The sequence below is a fragment of the Hypanus sabinus genome, chromosome 10 (assembly GCF_030144855.1).
Source record: "Hypanus sabinus isolate sHypSab1 chromosome 10, sHypSab1.hap1, whole genome shotgun sequence".
Lineage (NCBI taxonomy): Eukaryota > Metazoa > Chordata > Chondrichthyes > Myliobatiformes > Dasyatidae > Hypanus > Hypanus sabinus.
This window is the reverse complement of record NC_082715.1, coordinates 22,237,581-22,254,461: the sequence shown is the minus strand read 5'-3', so window position 1 is coordinate 22,254,461 and position 16,881 is coordinate 22,237,581. Positions and strand designations below refer to the sequence as shown.

The following is a 16,881-nucleotide window of genomic DNA, read 5'->3' as shown; positions in this document are numbered from 1 at the left end:
CTAGTTGCAAACTCAGCCTGAAGTCAGTCCCCATTGGTGACAGGAAAGAAAGAGAGTGAACCCTCTGCACGTCCCATGTTTTATACCCCCAGGATGCCCAGAACCAGAGACGGGTTCCATTGCACCCAAAAGCTAACTAAAGGGAAAAGAGCATCACAAACTTTAAATGAACCAATCAGCAAGATGACAATGGCTTTCAAACAGAATGAACTACACCTTCAGAGGAGACTTAGACACAATACTAACCTCATAGTCAAATTAGGAATTATGAAGCTCAAGTGTTTAATTGAATATTGTGTACTGTCTGATATTTTGTGGTATGGTTTTGTAATAGGGCAACATGCCATGCAGCATCCACACAAACAAGATTTCACAAGTTTGGTGGGGCCAGAGACTGTCTTCCCCTAGATTAATGCCGGCAGCCGAGCCTGAGGGTTACATATGTTATATACAAAACAAGTAAACCATAAAAAGGATTCACTGAAGTTGTAGTAGATATTATAACGTTATTTGTGTAGAGTAGATGAAAAATTATAAAATTTAAGTAGCTCGGTACTACAGAACGGAATACATTGGATGGAAACTTTTATTGGTAATTTTCATCAAATATACTATAGTTATATTCAAATTTCAATTTGTTCCACATTTGCAAGGATGTGTTATTAAAGCCTAGGTTTCTTTTTCCCAATGTAACTATTTTTATAGAGTTTTAACGAGTATTATTGTTCAGTACCCTGCCATTCAAATTCCTTCCCTCTCAATGAGACCACATTATATATATATATGAGATGAGGATTTGTTCAGAGGAAGGGTTTGTCCATGGGGCAGATACTCAGGTACTCAGGAGAGCAGATAATGGAGGTTAGAGTGGATGAGATGTCAGAGGTGAAAATATATTATGCAGGCTTGGTTCAGAGAAGAAATGATGGTATAGCTGGAAAAGGATTTGAATTTGGAGAAAATGCAGAGAGGAACAATAGTGTGCAAGATTATTAATAGCTGTAGGCCTTGGAGTGGAAAACAGAAGAAATAATTTTACAGACTTAATCAATGGAATATTGCATTGGCAAGAACTGTTGGTCAAATAAATGAGCTGGTTACAGAAACTCTTGTGAAAGGCTGAAGATATTACCCGCAATTGGCGGAATGGTGTTTAATAGGGGTTGTGTAGGAAGAAATGTGAGGATAGCTAGAGTGAGATGGAATAAGTTATTAAAAGATAACACCTTAAGCAAAACCTCTCTGGAAGAAGCAGCACATGCAAAATGCTGAAGGAATTCAGCAGGTCAGGCAACATCTATGGAAGTGAATGAACAGTCGACATTTCAGGCAGAGACCCTTCTTCAGGGCTCTAGAACCTTGGATGTCCCAGCACCAGCCCACCAGGTTGGGTTGCCTTTAACTGATCTTGATAAAGTTTCAATGTTCTGGTTAAGGCCTGCTTTCATACCTGAAGCCTACAGCACCACAGGAACTACAATGTACTGTATGATTTTAAGCAAATAATATAAACATAAGGGATGCTTGCTGTTTAATTTTACATACTCTAGAAAGAGAAATATAGTGGTTAAGTTACTGAACTATCATTCAGAATGCTAGAAAATTAATCCTGAGAACTGGAATTTAAGTTCGAGCAATTAAATAAATGTTGAATTACACACAATAAAAAGCTAGATTTTATGATAGTAACAATAACATTTGAGGATTTTATGAAGCCCATTGGGAAGGAATGAAATAAGCCATCCCCATCAGTATGGCCTACAAAACTAACCCATCAGGTTGGCTCATACCAATCTCTTCAGTTCAAAGCCACTTAGGAACAGAAAATAAGTGATGGCATTGCCAGATTACACCTTATAGATGAATAAATAAAAAATATGAATTGCCTTCTCACTGTCTTCCATACTGTCAAAATTGTACGTGCAGAGAGGGCAGAACAGAAGTCTGGATGTGAATTGTAAGGACATTAATTAAGATTCTATTTTGTTGCTCACAAAAATAATGTGATAAGTGATAACATTTCTCTTCCAAGCTGCTATTAATGGATATCTGTTGAGTCATTCCTTGTGGTTGGCTAGGAGAAATGCAAACAAAAATTCCTGAATAAGTTGCTACTTACCAACTCTGCTGTGGTTTTTCGGTTACTCACAAAGATGTTGGACAGAGGAGGTAAAATTACTTCATCAGATAATTAAGTGTCTTAGCTCTGCTTTAACAGGGAGGTTATAAAATAGACATTAGATATGTTTAATATGGATCTGCAGAAACATGGAAAGTAAAGGAAATAAATCATAATCATAAAAACACAAAATGCTGGCAGAACTCAGCAGGCCAGACAGCATCTATGGGAGGAGGTAGTGACGACGTTTCGGGCCGAAACCCTTCATCAGGAGAGAAGGGTTGTCTCCTGATGAAGGGTTTCGGCCTGAAACGTCGTCACTACCTCCTCCCATAGATGCTGTCTGGCCTGCTGAGTTCTGCCAGCATTGTGTGTTTTTATTTATTTCCAGCATCTGTAGGTTCACTCGTGTTGCCTCTAAATCATAATCATTATTGTTTTATAGAAGAAGAAGAGAAGAAGAAACCTGCAGCTGCAGCAAAAGGTAAAACAATTGAGTGTGTATGCTCTTAAAAGCAATAGAGTAGCTGATGGTCCCCACACTGGCTACATTTCTTCGTCTCAGTAATGTGGAAGTTGCTGAGAGTATGTACCAAGAAGATAAGAGCTCAGTTTCAGACGAATGGAGCTCAGTGTCATGCATAGGAATATTATGTGCTATCCCTGTATTATTGATGAAAGCTGAAAGCATCTGAGGCTAAAAATGAGCGTTTAGCTACATTTGTTTGTAGAAAAAATAAATAATATCAAAATCAGGTTTACTATCACCGGCATGTGTCGTGAAATTTGTTTACTTTCTGGCAGCAGTACAATGAAATACATGATAAAAAATATAGAGAAAGAAATCTGAATTACAGTAAGTATATATATATATAAAATAGACATTTAAATAGACATATTAAATAGACAATTGATATAAGTAGTGCAAAAATAAAACAAATAAAAAAGTAGTGAGGTAATGTTCATGGGTTCAATGTCCACTTGAAAATCAGATGGCAGAGGGGCAGAGGCTGTTCACGAGTCGCTGACTCTGTGCCTTTAGCCTTCTCGACCACCTTCCTGATGGGGGTCCTTAATGATGGACACTGCCTTCCTGAGGCACCATTCCTCGCAGATGACTTGATACTGCGAAGGCTAGTACCCATAACGGAGCTGACTGATTTTACAAGTTTTGTCAATCTTGTGCCTCCTATCCCAGCCATACCAGATGATGCAGCCCGTCAGAATGCACTCCATGGTACACTTGTAGAGGTTTTTGAGTGTTTTAGCTGACAAACCAAATCTCCTCAGACTCCTCATGAAATTTAGCTGCTGTCTTGCCTTCTTTGTAGCTGCGTCAATATGGTGCATCCAGGTTAGGTCCTCAGAGATACTGACACCCAGGAACTTTAAATTGTTCATATGATGTAATATAAAACAGACCTCAAGAATAAACCTTATTGAACCTCAAGGAGCTCAATACTGTGAACTAAACTCCTTTAATAAAAAAGTTTATCAAAACTTCGAGAAATAATTACTCAGCTAAAACTGTTCACTGGTATCCTTGATCCTATTCCCACAGGCTTTTTACTAGAAATTTCGGATGCAGTAATTGACAGTCTACTCAACATTGTTAATTGCTCACTAGTTTTTGGTATTTTTCCTTAAAAACTGCAGTAGTTTGATCCCTGCTTTACAAAAAGATCTAGAATGCTCTGGTTTGGACAATTTTGACTTATCTCCAACGTGCCTTTTCTAAGTAAAATTTTAGAAAAGTTGTTTTTTGACAATTAAGTGATTACCTGAATTAAAAGGTCTATTCTTGACGAGTTGCAATCAGGTTTTCAATCAAATCATAGTACAGAAACTGCATTCCTTGTTCTCTGAGATCTGAGCACAGCATTTGATACCATAGATCTCAGCATTCTCATAAACTTCTTTAGTCAATGGGTAGGCCTTTCTGCCTTAAGCTAGTTTCAATCTTCAATAACAAGAAGAATATTCTTTGTTAACAGTGGTGATTGTGTGTCTACAATCTACAATCTTGTGTTTGGTGTGCCTCAAAGATCAATTCTTGGCCCATTTTGTTCTCATTCTACATGGTCCCATTAGATCAAATTATTTCAAAACCCAAAGTGAATTCCCATAGCAACACAGGCAGCACACAACCATATTTGTCTATTGTGTCAGATGACCCTGAGGCTCTAAACCCACTGGCCTGTGTCTTACTGGCTTTATGGAATGGATGAGGTTGAATTTCCTTAAGCTAATTAGGGGGGATAAAACAGAAATTTTGGTTATTCCTAGCAATATAAAAAGTGTGAATTTTAGAAATAAACGATCATCTGGCATATTGAGCCAGAAGTAAAAATGAAATAGGCCTTATTATTGTCTCTGAGCTAAATTTCAAATTACATATTAACCATATTATTAAGTCTATGTTCTTTCATTTAAGGGACATTGCATGAGTTCCACTCCTTATAACGTCTCAAGATGCAGATACACACTTTTGTTTTTAGCTGATTAGACATCTGTAAAACACACTTTTCAGAACTGCCTAAGAAAGGTATAAATCAGCTGCAGCTTGTTGAAACTGCAGCAGCAAGAATCTTAACCAAAAAAAGAAATTATGGGCATTTCACCTGTTTTGGCATCATTACACTGGCTGCCTGTGTCCTTTAGGAGCAATTTTAAAATTCCCTTAATTGTATATAAGTCTCTGAATGATCTTACTCCTTCATATATGCCGGAGTGTCTGTTTCCTTACATCCCTAATCGTAATCTTAGATCCGTGAATACTGGTTTTACTCAGTGTTCATAGAACAAGCATATAAGAACAGGAGATGCGGCCTTTTGCTTTTGTCACCAAAAATCTGGAATACTCTTACGACTGAGATACGCCAGGCCAGTACTGTGGAATATGTGAAGACACCTCTAAAACCCTACTTCTTTAATTTGACCTACTTATAGGTTTACTTAATGCCTGTTAATATTGATTGCATTTTTATAATGTGGCATATTCGATTTTTGCTAAGAGAAATCATGGTCAAAGGCCATGATTGTCTATCTCATATGACATGGCATATGATTATGATGATATTTGATTTCAATTTATTTAATATAATATTTGTCTTATGATTTTTAATTTTGTTCTGTATTTTTCTGACTATTTAATTATCTTTGCATTCTATATAAAGCTCTGAGTCTGCACCTTAATGTATACAAGGTGCTATATAAATAAAGTTATAATTATTATTAGCAAACTTGCTGATACAAATGGAATTCTATATGCTATGTATTCAATTCTGGGATAAAGAACAAAAATATTTGGAGTTGTGTTTTATCCTTGTGAATGCTATAAAATTTAGGCTAAAAGGTTATCAGCTTTCAATTACCAAATACATTTGGTCTTCATAATCACGTGAAAGAAGCTAGCATTGAATGAAAAGAAAATGGCCCAGGATTTTCAAAGATCAATAAATCATGGAAATATGTCCTTCAGCTCACTTGGTCTGTACCAAACATTTACATTAATCCAAACCAAATCATGCTTTTTCTCCCAACGTTCTGAGCAACTTCCTTCCCACCTCCCCCCACCAAGTTCCACTATTTAGCTACACATTATAGGAAATTAGCCTATCATATTATAATGCTCCTGAGATGCATTTTAGGATGCACTGGGCCACCTCGTCAGTGGGGTCATCGGGTGTTTCAGATCTTTCAACACCAGACACTCTCTCCCAGGCAACTAGACAGGGTTGATCAGCTGTGTCCCAGCAGTATTCGTCCATGGGTCACACATCTTGATCAATAGCCATCTAGACTCGCACAGCAGTCTCTATGATGGTCCTGATGGCTCTTTGCTTTGTAGCCCCTGTAATGCCTAGAAGAGAGTAGGTCCTGCACAGTGAACAGCTAGCAAAACTTGTATTCTCTACCTCTTTAGGCTCACATCGTGCCCTCCACCCCTGTCTCTGGCACTGCTCTACAAGCCCCTAGTATTTGGCTTTTTCTCGCTCTAATGCCTCATCAATCCAATCTTTCCATGGAACTGTCAGTTCTACCATGACCTCCATACAGTGCATCTTTGGTATTCGAGCAGAAAGAGGTGAACCCAGGGGAAGCCCATGCAGTCACAAGGAAACAAACTATACTTAAATAGCAAAGGGCTGGGATGTGGGTCACTGGAGTTGCATTGCAGACCTGGGTCATCTCAAATAAGTGTGAGATGAGCTTGCCATCTTATGGGTTATTTATCCTCTTATGGAAAACAAAGTACTGTAATTAATTATATTTTTCCAATGCTTATCTTTTACTTTTTATCCTGCCTTCCATTCTTCTACATTTGATGTATAAAGTTTTGTCTCACTTGCCAATGGATAGGCTGATAAATATACTACTATAGTTTTGTTTTATCCAGCATTATGCTACTCATTTCTCTCATCTTGTCTTTCAGCTAAAGCTACTAAAGAAAAAGCCTCAGGTAAGCTCTTATGACCTAAAAAGAAACACTGAAGGGTCATATAACTTACTTCTGTCTATGATTAAGAAGCAAATTTTACTTTGAGATATGGGCTCAGTATTTTTTTATACAAAAGCTGCAGATGCATATCTTTTTCCAGTTGGATTTGGCCCAGCTCTGTGGCACCACTTGAACAGGTGGCGGAGCATAATGGATTAGAAATTCTTAACAGCTGATCACCAGCAGCTGCTACCGGTTCTCTTTTCATCATTAACAGGGACCAGGAGCAAGTAGGTGCACAGCCATGAAGCGAAAATGTCATAAATCCAATTTGCTTTCACTTCTGACCTATTTTCTGTCATTCATTTCCATGCCAAATCAAAATGGCCATTCTGCATGGGTAGTCATCAGCAAGAAAGCAGGAAGAATGAATTGGGAAATGGCCTTTTAGCAGCCCACTTAAAGTTTATTACTGTTTTTTTTTGTTTGATGTTGCCAATTAAATTGCCATCTGTTCAGTCTGAAATTGAAGCATGAGAAGGAAATTGAGGTATAAATATGAACAACTATTTATTAGAGAGGTGAGCTGAGAGGAAAAACTGTTGTTAGTGCTCAGGACAAATGCTGCAACTTTTATTGGTTCCAACACATACAATTAAGGTGCATTTGAAAAGCTAACACAAAATACAGCTTGAGGCCATACAACACAGGAGCAAAATAAGGCCATTCAATCCATTGAGTCTGCTGTATCTGATTTATTTTGCCTTTCAACACCATTCCCCTGCCTTCTCTCCATAACCTTTGACTCCCTTATTAATCAAGTGTCTATCAACCTCTGCTTTAGTCATACCCAATCACTTGGCCTCCACCACTGTCTGTAGCAATGAATTCCAAAGATTCACATCTTGTTGCTAAAGAAATTTTTCCTCATCTTTACTTCTATTCAGATTGAATTGAATTGACTTTATTTCTTACATTCTTCACACACAAGGAGTAAAATCTTTACATCTCCGTCTGGATGTATAATGTGCAAATTATAGTAATTTGTAATAAATAGTACGTACAGGAAGATATACATCAGAACAGTCAATATAGCTTAGAAATACAATTGTGTCAGTGTGAATTAATCGGTCTGATGGCCTGGTGGAAGAGGCTCTCCCAGAGCCTGTTGGTCCTGGCTTTAATGCTGCGGTACCATTTTCCGGATGGTAGCAGCTGGAACAGTTTGTGGTTGGGATAATATGGGTCTCCAATGATCCTTTGGCCCTTTTTTTACATACCTGTGGCTGTAAATGTCCTGAATAATGGGAAGTTCACATCCACAGATGCGCTGGGCTGTCCGCATCACTCTCTGCAGAGTCCTGCGAATAAGGGAAGTACAGTTCGCATACTAGTCAGTGATGAAGCCAGTCAGGATGCTCCCAATTGTGCCCCTGTAATACGTCTTTAGGATTTGGAGACTCATGCCGAACTTCTTGAACTGTTTGAGGTGAAAGGAATGGAGGGTTATAGGCTGAGTGCAGGTCGGTGGGACTAGGTGAGAGTAAGAGTTTGGCACGGACTAGAAGGGCCGAGGTGTCCTGTTTCCATGCTGTACTTGTTATGGTTATGGTTATGGAAAGAGTCACTATTGAGCTTTTTGATGTGTTTCTCGATATGTGTATACCGAGGAACTTAAAGCACTTCACCCTCTCAACCCCAGATTCATTGATGTCAATAGGGGTTAGCCTGTCTCTGTTCCTTCTATTGTCGTCGTGGCTATCCCTCGAGGTCGAGGATGATGGTCTTCATTCCATTGATCTATTTGAAGATGCCTGTGCATATATTTGTTTAACGTGTACTTGATGTTGCACTCCAAGAAGCACACAATACTTCACAAATCAACCAACTGATTCCAATGGCATGGAAACCACAACAATTGGGGCTGATGGATTTGTTGCAGCCTTCATCCGCCTTCACAGCCACTGGGTTTAAAGTAACTTCATCCACCTGTTCCACCATTGAGATCTTGGTTGGATTGTTCTTTGTCAGGGAACTCACCCTCGACCTTATCGCCATGGGTGACCCTACCAGGAGCACAGATCCAGACGGCATCGCCCTCGGGATCTCAGGACCACTCAAGCTTCTCCCCCACGACAAAGTGACAATCCACAGAGAACTGTTCCTCCTGTAGTATACAACCAGCGTGTTTGTTTTTGCAACTTTGAGGGGCAGGTTGTTTTCTTGACTCCACTGTGTCAGGGTGATGACATTTTCTCTGTAGGCTGCCTCGTTATTATTTGAGATAAGGCCAATCAATATAGTATCATCTGCAGATTTAATTAGCAGATTGGAGCTGTGGGTGACAACACAGTCATGTGTGTACAGAGAGTAAAGGAGGGGGCCTAGGACACAGCCTGGAGGGCTCCTGAGTTGAGGATCAGAGGGGCAGAGGTGAGGGAGCCGACTCTTACCGCCTGTTGGTGATTTAGCAGGGTGACGGCCGAAGTCTCTGAGTTTCTTGTCAAGCCTGGAGGGAATTATGGTGTTGAATGCTGAACTGTAGTCCAAGAACAGCATTCTCACATAAGCATCCTTCTTTAATTTCTTTTTTTAATTAATTTTTAATGAGTTTCTACAATGCGACAAAACAATAAAAAAGAGGTTTATACAGTACAAAACAAACATATCAAATGAACAGTTCATAACAATTAAGAAAAAGCACCCATAGCAGAATCGTATAAAGTTAGTTACCCTCCCACTACCCTTAGGATATATAAAAAAGTTATCAGAACTTTGTCACCACAGAGCTGTATTTATAAAAAGAAGCTATATTGCCTGCTACCAGAACTATAATATGTTTACACATCAAATAAAAATGTAAATCTTAACTGTAAGAAGCTGGAAGTAAGGAATTTAAATGCAAACGAATAAAAGGGAGGAATGCATCCTTAACCTAAAAGTGAATTATGAAAATATTCAAGAAAAGTTCCCCACACCTTTTGGAACTTTATGTCTGAATTAAGAAGTGAATAATGAATCTTTTCAAGGTCTAAGCAGGACATAATGTCTCCGAGCCATTGAGCATGAGTGGGTGGGGCAGCATCTCTCCTCCCAAGAAGGACTGCATGTCTAGCCAAAAGAGAGGCGTCAGACAATGTATGACGCTCAGTCGGAGTCAGGTGCATGTCAACTTTTCCTAGAGTACCGAAAAGAGCAATCAGAGGGTTAGGTTCCAAGTAGCAATTGAGTATTTGAGATAAGCATCCATTTTTTCCAGGTGTTGAAGTGCAATATGTAGAGCTGTGACTATTGCGTCATCTGTCCATCGGTTGCATCGGTAGGCGAATTGTAGGGGGTCCAGTTTGGGTGGTAACATGCTGCAAATGCAGTCCTTGACCAGCCTTTCAAAGCATTTGTTTGCTATTGAGGTGAGTGTGACAGGACACCAGTCATTCAGGCATGTTACATTAGTATTCTTTAGGTACAGAAACATGGTGGATGTTTTGAAGCAGGAGGGCACTCTGTGCTGTGAGAGGGAGAGGTTAAAGACGTCTGCAAACACACCAGCCAGTTGCGTCACACACACTCTGAGTATCTGCCCTGGGATGCCGTCCGGTCCCACTTCCTTGTGGCTGTCCTCTCATTGGAAACACCTGCGTACTTCAGCCTCAGAGATGACCAAGGTGCCGGTCACATCAGCGGCTCCCCTCGGGGCTTGGTTCAGTTCATCTGGGGGAGAGGCAATGATGTTGGGAGCACCACTGTGAAGCCTGTGATGGTGTGCAGACCTTGCCATATGCTGCAGGTGTTGTTGGTGGTGAGTTGTCTCCGGATCTTGCCCCTATATCATTGTTTTGCTACCTCGACGACTTTGTGTAGATCGTAGCTGCATTTCTTGAGTTCCTGGTGGTTACCGATGGTAAAGGCTACGTCTCATGCAGTGAGTTCAGCACACAAAAAGCTGCTGATCCAGGGATTCTGGTTTGGAGAGACACTGACCGATTTTTGGTGGAAGGTGTCCTAGGCTCACTTCTGAATGAAGCTCGTTACCCCTTCCATGAACTCGGAAACATCCTCATCACAAAAGACATTCCAGCTGACGTCATCAAAGCAGTCCTGTAGCATGGAGATTGATTGGTCAGTCCAACAGTTTTACCTATGGCCACCTCTCGCTTCAGCTTCTGCCTGTACACGGGCAGAAGCAAGATGGAGGTGTGGTCAGACTTCCTAAACGGTGGACGGAGGAGCATTTTGTAAACATTGTGGAATGGTGAGTAGCTGTGGTCGAGTATGCTATGTCCTCATGTATTCACCTGGATGTACTGACGAAACTTCAGAGAGACTTCAGTCAGCGGTGCTCAATTCAAGTCTCCAGTGACGATGAAAGCAGCCACCGGGTGTACAGTCTCCAGCGTGCTGATGGTTTCATACAATTCCTTTTTTTTAAATAATTTTTTTATTGAATTTTCAAATGGTTACAGAAGGAAGAAAAGAATTATCAACCCTTCCTCCGTCCCCTTAACCCTTCCCCCCTAAAAAATCCTTCCCCCCTGTAAAAGGAGAAAAAAAGGAGAAAAGAAAGAAAGAAAAGAAGAATGCCTGGATATCGGAAGATCCCCACATGCTTCATGGAGTTCATAATAACTTTAGTATATATATTTATTTCTTTCCCCAAATAACCAATAATTTTATCTTCAGAGCACCCATATATTTAATCCTATCTTTTGTAAATAAGGCTGCCAAATTTTCAGAAATATTTCATATTTATCTCTTAAATTATAAGTAATTTATTCAAACGGAATGCAGCTAAAAGCTGTATCTTTTTTCATTTTCTTAATGTATGTTAAATTTCTTTTTCTTTTCACTGGTCCATTAAGCCCATTAACATTAAAATTTTAAAAATTCAGTAAATTGTTCATTATTTTTAACAGGGTTATTTCAGTCGATAGTAATACCTAACTTTTCAACTTTTGTAGTACCTTGGGTAATCTTTTTAAAATTCTTCGTGTTGCTATGTGTCTCCCTCCCCCCCAATTGTCCAGGCAAAGAAAGAAAGATTAAAGAAAAATAGATTATAAAAAAAACAAAATACCCTCTACTAATGTTGTGAATAAAGAAAAAACACAACATTATCCCCCTCCGTTGTGTGAGTCATGGCAATTGCCATGATTACACACATGAATCCCATAGCAATCAATCTGAAGTTCCCCCTGCTCCCCGTAACATAAAAAAGTATATATGAGAAGAAAAAATAATATCACTACTCTCGATTAATATTTCTCAAATTTTTACCTTTCTCCCCCTGTATCATATAATTAAGAATATATTTAAATATTCTTCTGTCCTTAAACATCCATCAACTCCATTCACTGTCCCTGTCTTCATCTTTAATCCATTTCGCTTTTAAATCTTTGGCTGTGGTTAGCGAATATTTGGGAGTTCTTGTGCAAATTCTTCCGCATCCTGATAATCAGTAAAAGATCTTCTTTTTCCATCATCCAAAAAAATTATCATGGTTGCCGGGTGGTGCAATATAAATTTATAACCCTTTTCCCAAAGAACTTTTTTCACTGGGTTAAATTCCTTCTTTCTCTTCAAAAGGTCATAACTTATATCAGGATAGAAAAGAACTGTTTTCCATTCTATCATCAATGGCCCGTTTCTCTTTCTGGCATTTTGGGCAGCTGCCTTCAGGATCTTTTCTTTATCTTGATATCTTAAGCATTTTATCAAGATTGATTGTGGGTTTTGATCAACTTGAGGTCTTGATCTTAAGGCTCTGTGAGCCCTTTCAATTTCAATTAACTGGGTTCCTTCTTCCATTTCCAATATTTCCAGAATCCATTTTTGAAAAAAAATTATTGGATCCTCTCCCCCTATACCTTCTTTAAGTCCAACAATCTTAATATTATTTTGTCTGTTAAAATTTTCAAGTACATCCAACAACTATTTTCTTTCTGATGTCCAGGCAGAAATATTATCTTCCATTTTATTCACTCTATCAATGGTGTCTCCCGTTATTTCTTCTAAGTTTTTTAATTTTCTTGTCCATTTTGTCCTGTCTTTTCATCATTTTATCAAACATAATCTTCATATTTTAATATCTCTTTTGTTACTTTTAATGCTTTTAATTCATGCATTATTTGCAGCAAGCCTTTTTTATGTCTCCAATATCACCTCCAACCTCTTCCTGTTGCTCTTCTTTGTTTGTCTCTTCATTTTCATCTGATTTATCCAGAGAATCTGATTCCACCTCATATTCATTTTCACTTTCAGTTCCGATCATAGCTGGGATTTGTAGTTTGGGTTGCTCATGTTTGCACATGCCCCTTCCTTCACGCATGTGCAATTCCTGTTGCTCGTTTTTTTTTGGAAACGGTTGATGTTGCCGCAGTTTCCTGTTCTGTATCGCTGGAGGTAAAATGCACTTGAGCCCGAGGCTCTTTCATGGCTGCCAGCCTTGATTCTTTTCCAACTTGTGTTGTCTTCAAAGTAGTAGTTTTCTTCTACTTCTGTTTAGGAGACATATCTTAAGACAATCCTGAGTAGTTTATAAGTAATTTTTAAAAAGTATTTACTAACTTTTCTTCACTTAAACATTATTTTACTGGTTTTTTACGTGAGAGCTGGATTTCCACATCTCGATCCTACGTCATCATGTGATGTCCCCCATACAGTTCCGTGAAAGCCAGGTCAGTGTCAGCCTGTGGCAGAACATGCACTGCTGTGATGATAACAGCTGTGAACTTCCTAGGCAGCCAGAAAGATCTGCACAGCAGCACAAGGTCTCCAGATCTGTAAATAAAGATGCAATGGCACAAATGATAGAACGCGGCAGATCCACCATTGCTCCTGCCTGTCCCTGTGCCATACTGTTTTCTCCACAAAGCCTGGCTCCCATTATTTTGGCATGGACCTAAGCAGCATAGGGGATTTCTCTCAACATTCACAAAATGGTTTTGGCAACCATTGAAACCCCAGCCCTTGCACTTGGAGAAGCTGGAGCTTTTAGATCTCTTTAATATTCCCAGACATTGAGTGGAGTCCAGACTGCAGTATGGAAACAAGCCCATCAGTCCAATATGTGCATCAAACACCAAAAAGCACTACCCCTGTATTGATCTCAATTTTATTCTTTCCATATTCACATCACCTCCCCTAAATTCTAGGTCTCACTTACACAAGGCCACTTATCAGTGGCCACTTGACCTCCCAACCTATACATCCTTTAGTGGGCTAACAGACAACTTGCTGGACAATTGTCCTGAAACAGGGGTTTAAACAGAAACATCTGACAATTCTTTTTTCCTCCGACCCCTCACAGCTGCGGCTCGGCCCACAGGATTCCTCCAGCAAATTGTTTGTTGGTCCAGATTCCAGCATCTGCAGTATCTTGTGGTCTCCACCTTTCTCTGAGATCTGTGAGGACAATGAAGCATCCACATGCTGAAAGGGAGAACCTGCAGGTTCTATGCGGACAGCACCAGTGGTGGTCATGTTTCATTAACACTCAGGATAAATTAAGCAGATTGTTCAAAAATATTAGTTCTTTGTTCTCAACTTTATAATTCTAAAGACTCATGCCATACTAGAACAAATCGATTATTAAAAGTAACTGAAATTAGTATTGAAAACTTTACGATCAACTCTCTCTGAGCAGATAATGTATTTCATTGATTTGTAGAGGTAATACTGTGTTGCACCAGGTTAAGTGTGGTTCAGGTTCAGGGACAGATTTGATAGAACTGGGAAATCTTGGAAAGAGCCTATTACCCTTCTGGATTTTACATCAAGCCCAATGGTCACCTCATTATAGGAAGGATGTGGAAGCTATGTAGAGGTTGCAGAGGGGATTTACCAGGATGTTGCCTGGTTTGGAGAACAATTCATATGAAGCAAGGTTAGCAGAGCTGGGTCCTTTCTCTTTGGAGCGTAGAAGAATGAGAGGGGACTTGATAGAGGTCTATAAGATTATGAGAGGCATAGATAGAGTGGATAGTCAGTAGCTGTTTCCCAGGGCACCAATAGCAAACACCAGAGGGCATATGTACAGAATTAAGGGAGGGAAGTTTAGGGGAGACATCAGGGGTAAGTTTTTTACACAGAGGGTTATGAGTGCCTGGAATGACTTGCCAGGGATGGTGGTGGAGGCTAAAACATTAGGGGTATTTAAGAGCCTCTTGGACAGGCACATGGATGAAAGAAAAATGGAGGATTATCGGGAAATGTGGGTTTAGTACTTTTTTTTAAGGATTATATGGGTCGGCAACATGGAGGTCAGAAGGGCCTGTACTGTGCTGTAGTGTTCTATGGTGCTATGGAAGCAAGACCGGCCATCTGGCAGCACAGGTGGCTAAAGTGATGTAGACTAATGCTGGCTCTGGAAACTCTTTTGAGGATGTTTGCATTCCAGAATTGATACCGGCTTCAGGTAGATTTCTCACAATAAATAATATAATAAATGTAATTGGTAATAAGCTTGTCTAATTATATATAGAGGAGATACATTATCTGAAATATGTTACTGAGGAATCTTGCTGAAATGGCTAATGCTGAATCTGAAATAGAACTTGGAGTTAAGCAGAGATGAAACGTCCAACATGGAACTATCCATACCAACCAATGGGCGCCACTCTGTAACAATCCCCTCTTCTAGTACTTGGGCATAGCTTTCTGTGTCTCAAAGTCTTGAGAGTTAACAGAGCAGGCTTCCTCTGCTCTTGCCAGTACTAATGTTGCGATTCACCCATATAACTCAAAGGGCACGCAGAATAGAAGATGGTTTCAGTTGTCAGAGATAATCATCCCAATGTAGGATTTTGTGAATAAAACATGCAAAAGCCACAGCCCTTTACTTCCATTATGAACAAACTAAATTCAATAACCTTACACTGACGCTGTTACATTTTGACATGATGTTGTGTTCTTAACGTGAACACAACAACTCAAAGATGGTGTTTGTGAATTATGTAGAACAGTTTCTATTATGATCTATTTGTGTCATCTGTCACCCATTACATTACATACACCAGCCCCAGGACATTACTGTTCTTCATGACAGTGTCCTGGGCCCAACCATCTTCAGCAGCAACCTCACTTTCCATCACAACGTAAGAAATGGGGATATTAGCTAATGATTTTCCACTTTGAATTCTACTTGCTGCTCCTTAGAAAATAAAACAACCAAAGATAGCAAACAACAAGACCTGATAACATTCAGGCTCAGACTGAGAACACTTACACCAAGAGGCACCAGATAATGACCATTTTCAACAAGGGTATACCTATGACTTGTCTTTGCATTCAATGGCTTTACCTGTGCTGAATGTTCTACCACCAATGTCCTAGAGGTCACCGTTGACAAGAAGGTCAACTGGACCAGCCACATAAATGCCATGACTACAAAAATGTATCAAGCGCTGTGTCCTCCTCAACGGGTGACTCGTGTCTTTACAACCCAAAGCCTTCCCACTATCTACAAGGCACAAGTCTGAGGCATGATGGAATACAGCAGTTGACCATAAGAGTGCATTCCTAATGTCATTCAGGTAGCCCAATCTGAAGGACAAGGTTAAAGGAAAATTTATTATCAAAGTATAAACGTTTGTACATATAGAGCATTAAGATGGTTCAAAAGTACATTGCTTACAGGGAAATTACAGGCTGCAGATTGCTGTGACAGTACTTCAGAAGCAGTGTATTTAGAAATTTTGTAATTTCCCCCATCACCATGGTTCACCAGCACCATCTTTGAACAAAGCATCCAATTTGATCCACCATCCTAAACATTTATTCCCTCCATCACATAGTGTGCGTTACACTGGGTACAGTAGTTAATGTTCTGCTGTTAATTGCCCAGGTTACTCCAGATCCGATGCAACATAAAAAAAAACACAATAAGCATAAATATCACAATAAAAACACAATAAATGTAAATACGTAAGATTAGCTTACAGTATACACACAGAAGTATACACTTTATTGTATGTACATAAAGTAGCGATAGGAATCTATAGGTACTGGAGTATCTGTGCATACGATGACTCTGATTCGAGCAGGAAATGATGAAGTGGTTGTGTTGGGGATCTGGAGGGGTTTGTTAATGGGTGTAAGTGTTGATCAGCCTGACAGCTTGGGGAATGTAACCGTCTGGTGGTCATGGCATGGTGTGGCGTATCTTCTTCCTTAATGGGACTGGGACAAACAGCCCACTGGCATACGGGTGGGATCTTTCATAATATTGCGGCTTTATTCTGAATATACTGTATGTTGTTGATGGCAGATAGGCTGGTGCCAGAGATTCATTGCACGGTATTAACCACCCATTGTCCAGCCCTCC

General features: G+C 39.7%; 1 protein-coding gene across 1 annotated transcript in view; it reads left to right on the top strand.

Annotated features, from left to right (window-relative positions):
* LOC132400263 (triadin-like) overlaps positions 1–16,881 on the top strand; it is a 264,638-nt gene that overhangs the window by 76,250 nt on the left and 171,507 nt on the right. Inside the window, exons 13-14 of the mRNA XM_059981238.1 lie at positions 2,565–2,603; positions 6,555–6,581. Of these exons, the coding sequence (XP_059837221.1) occupies positions 2,565–2,603; positions 6,555–6,581 (66 nt within the window). The remainder of the gene's footprint in view (positions 1–2,564; positions 2,604–6,554; positions 6,582–16,881) is intronic.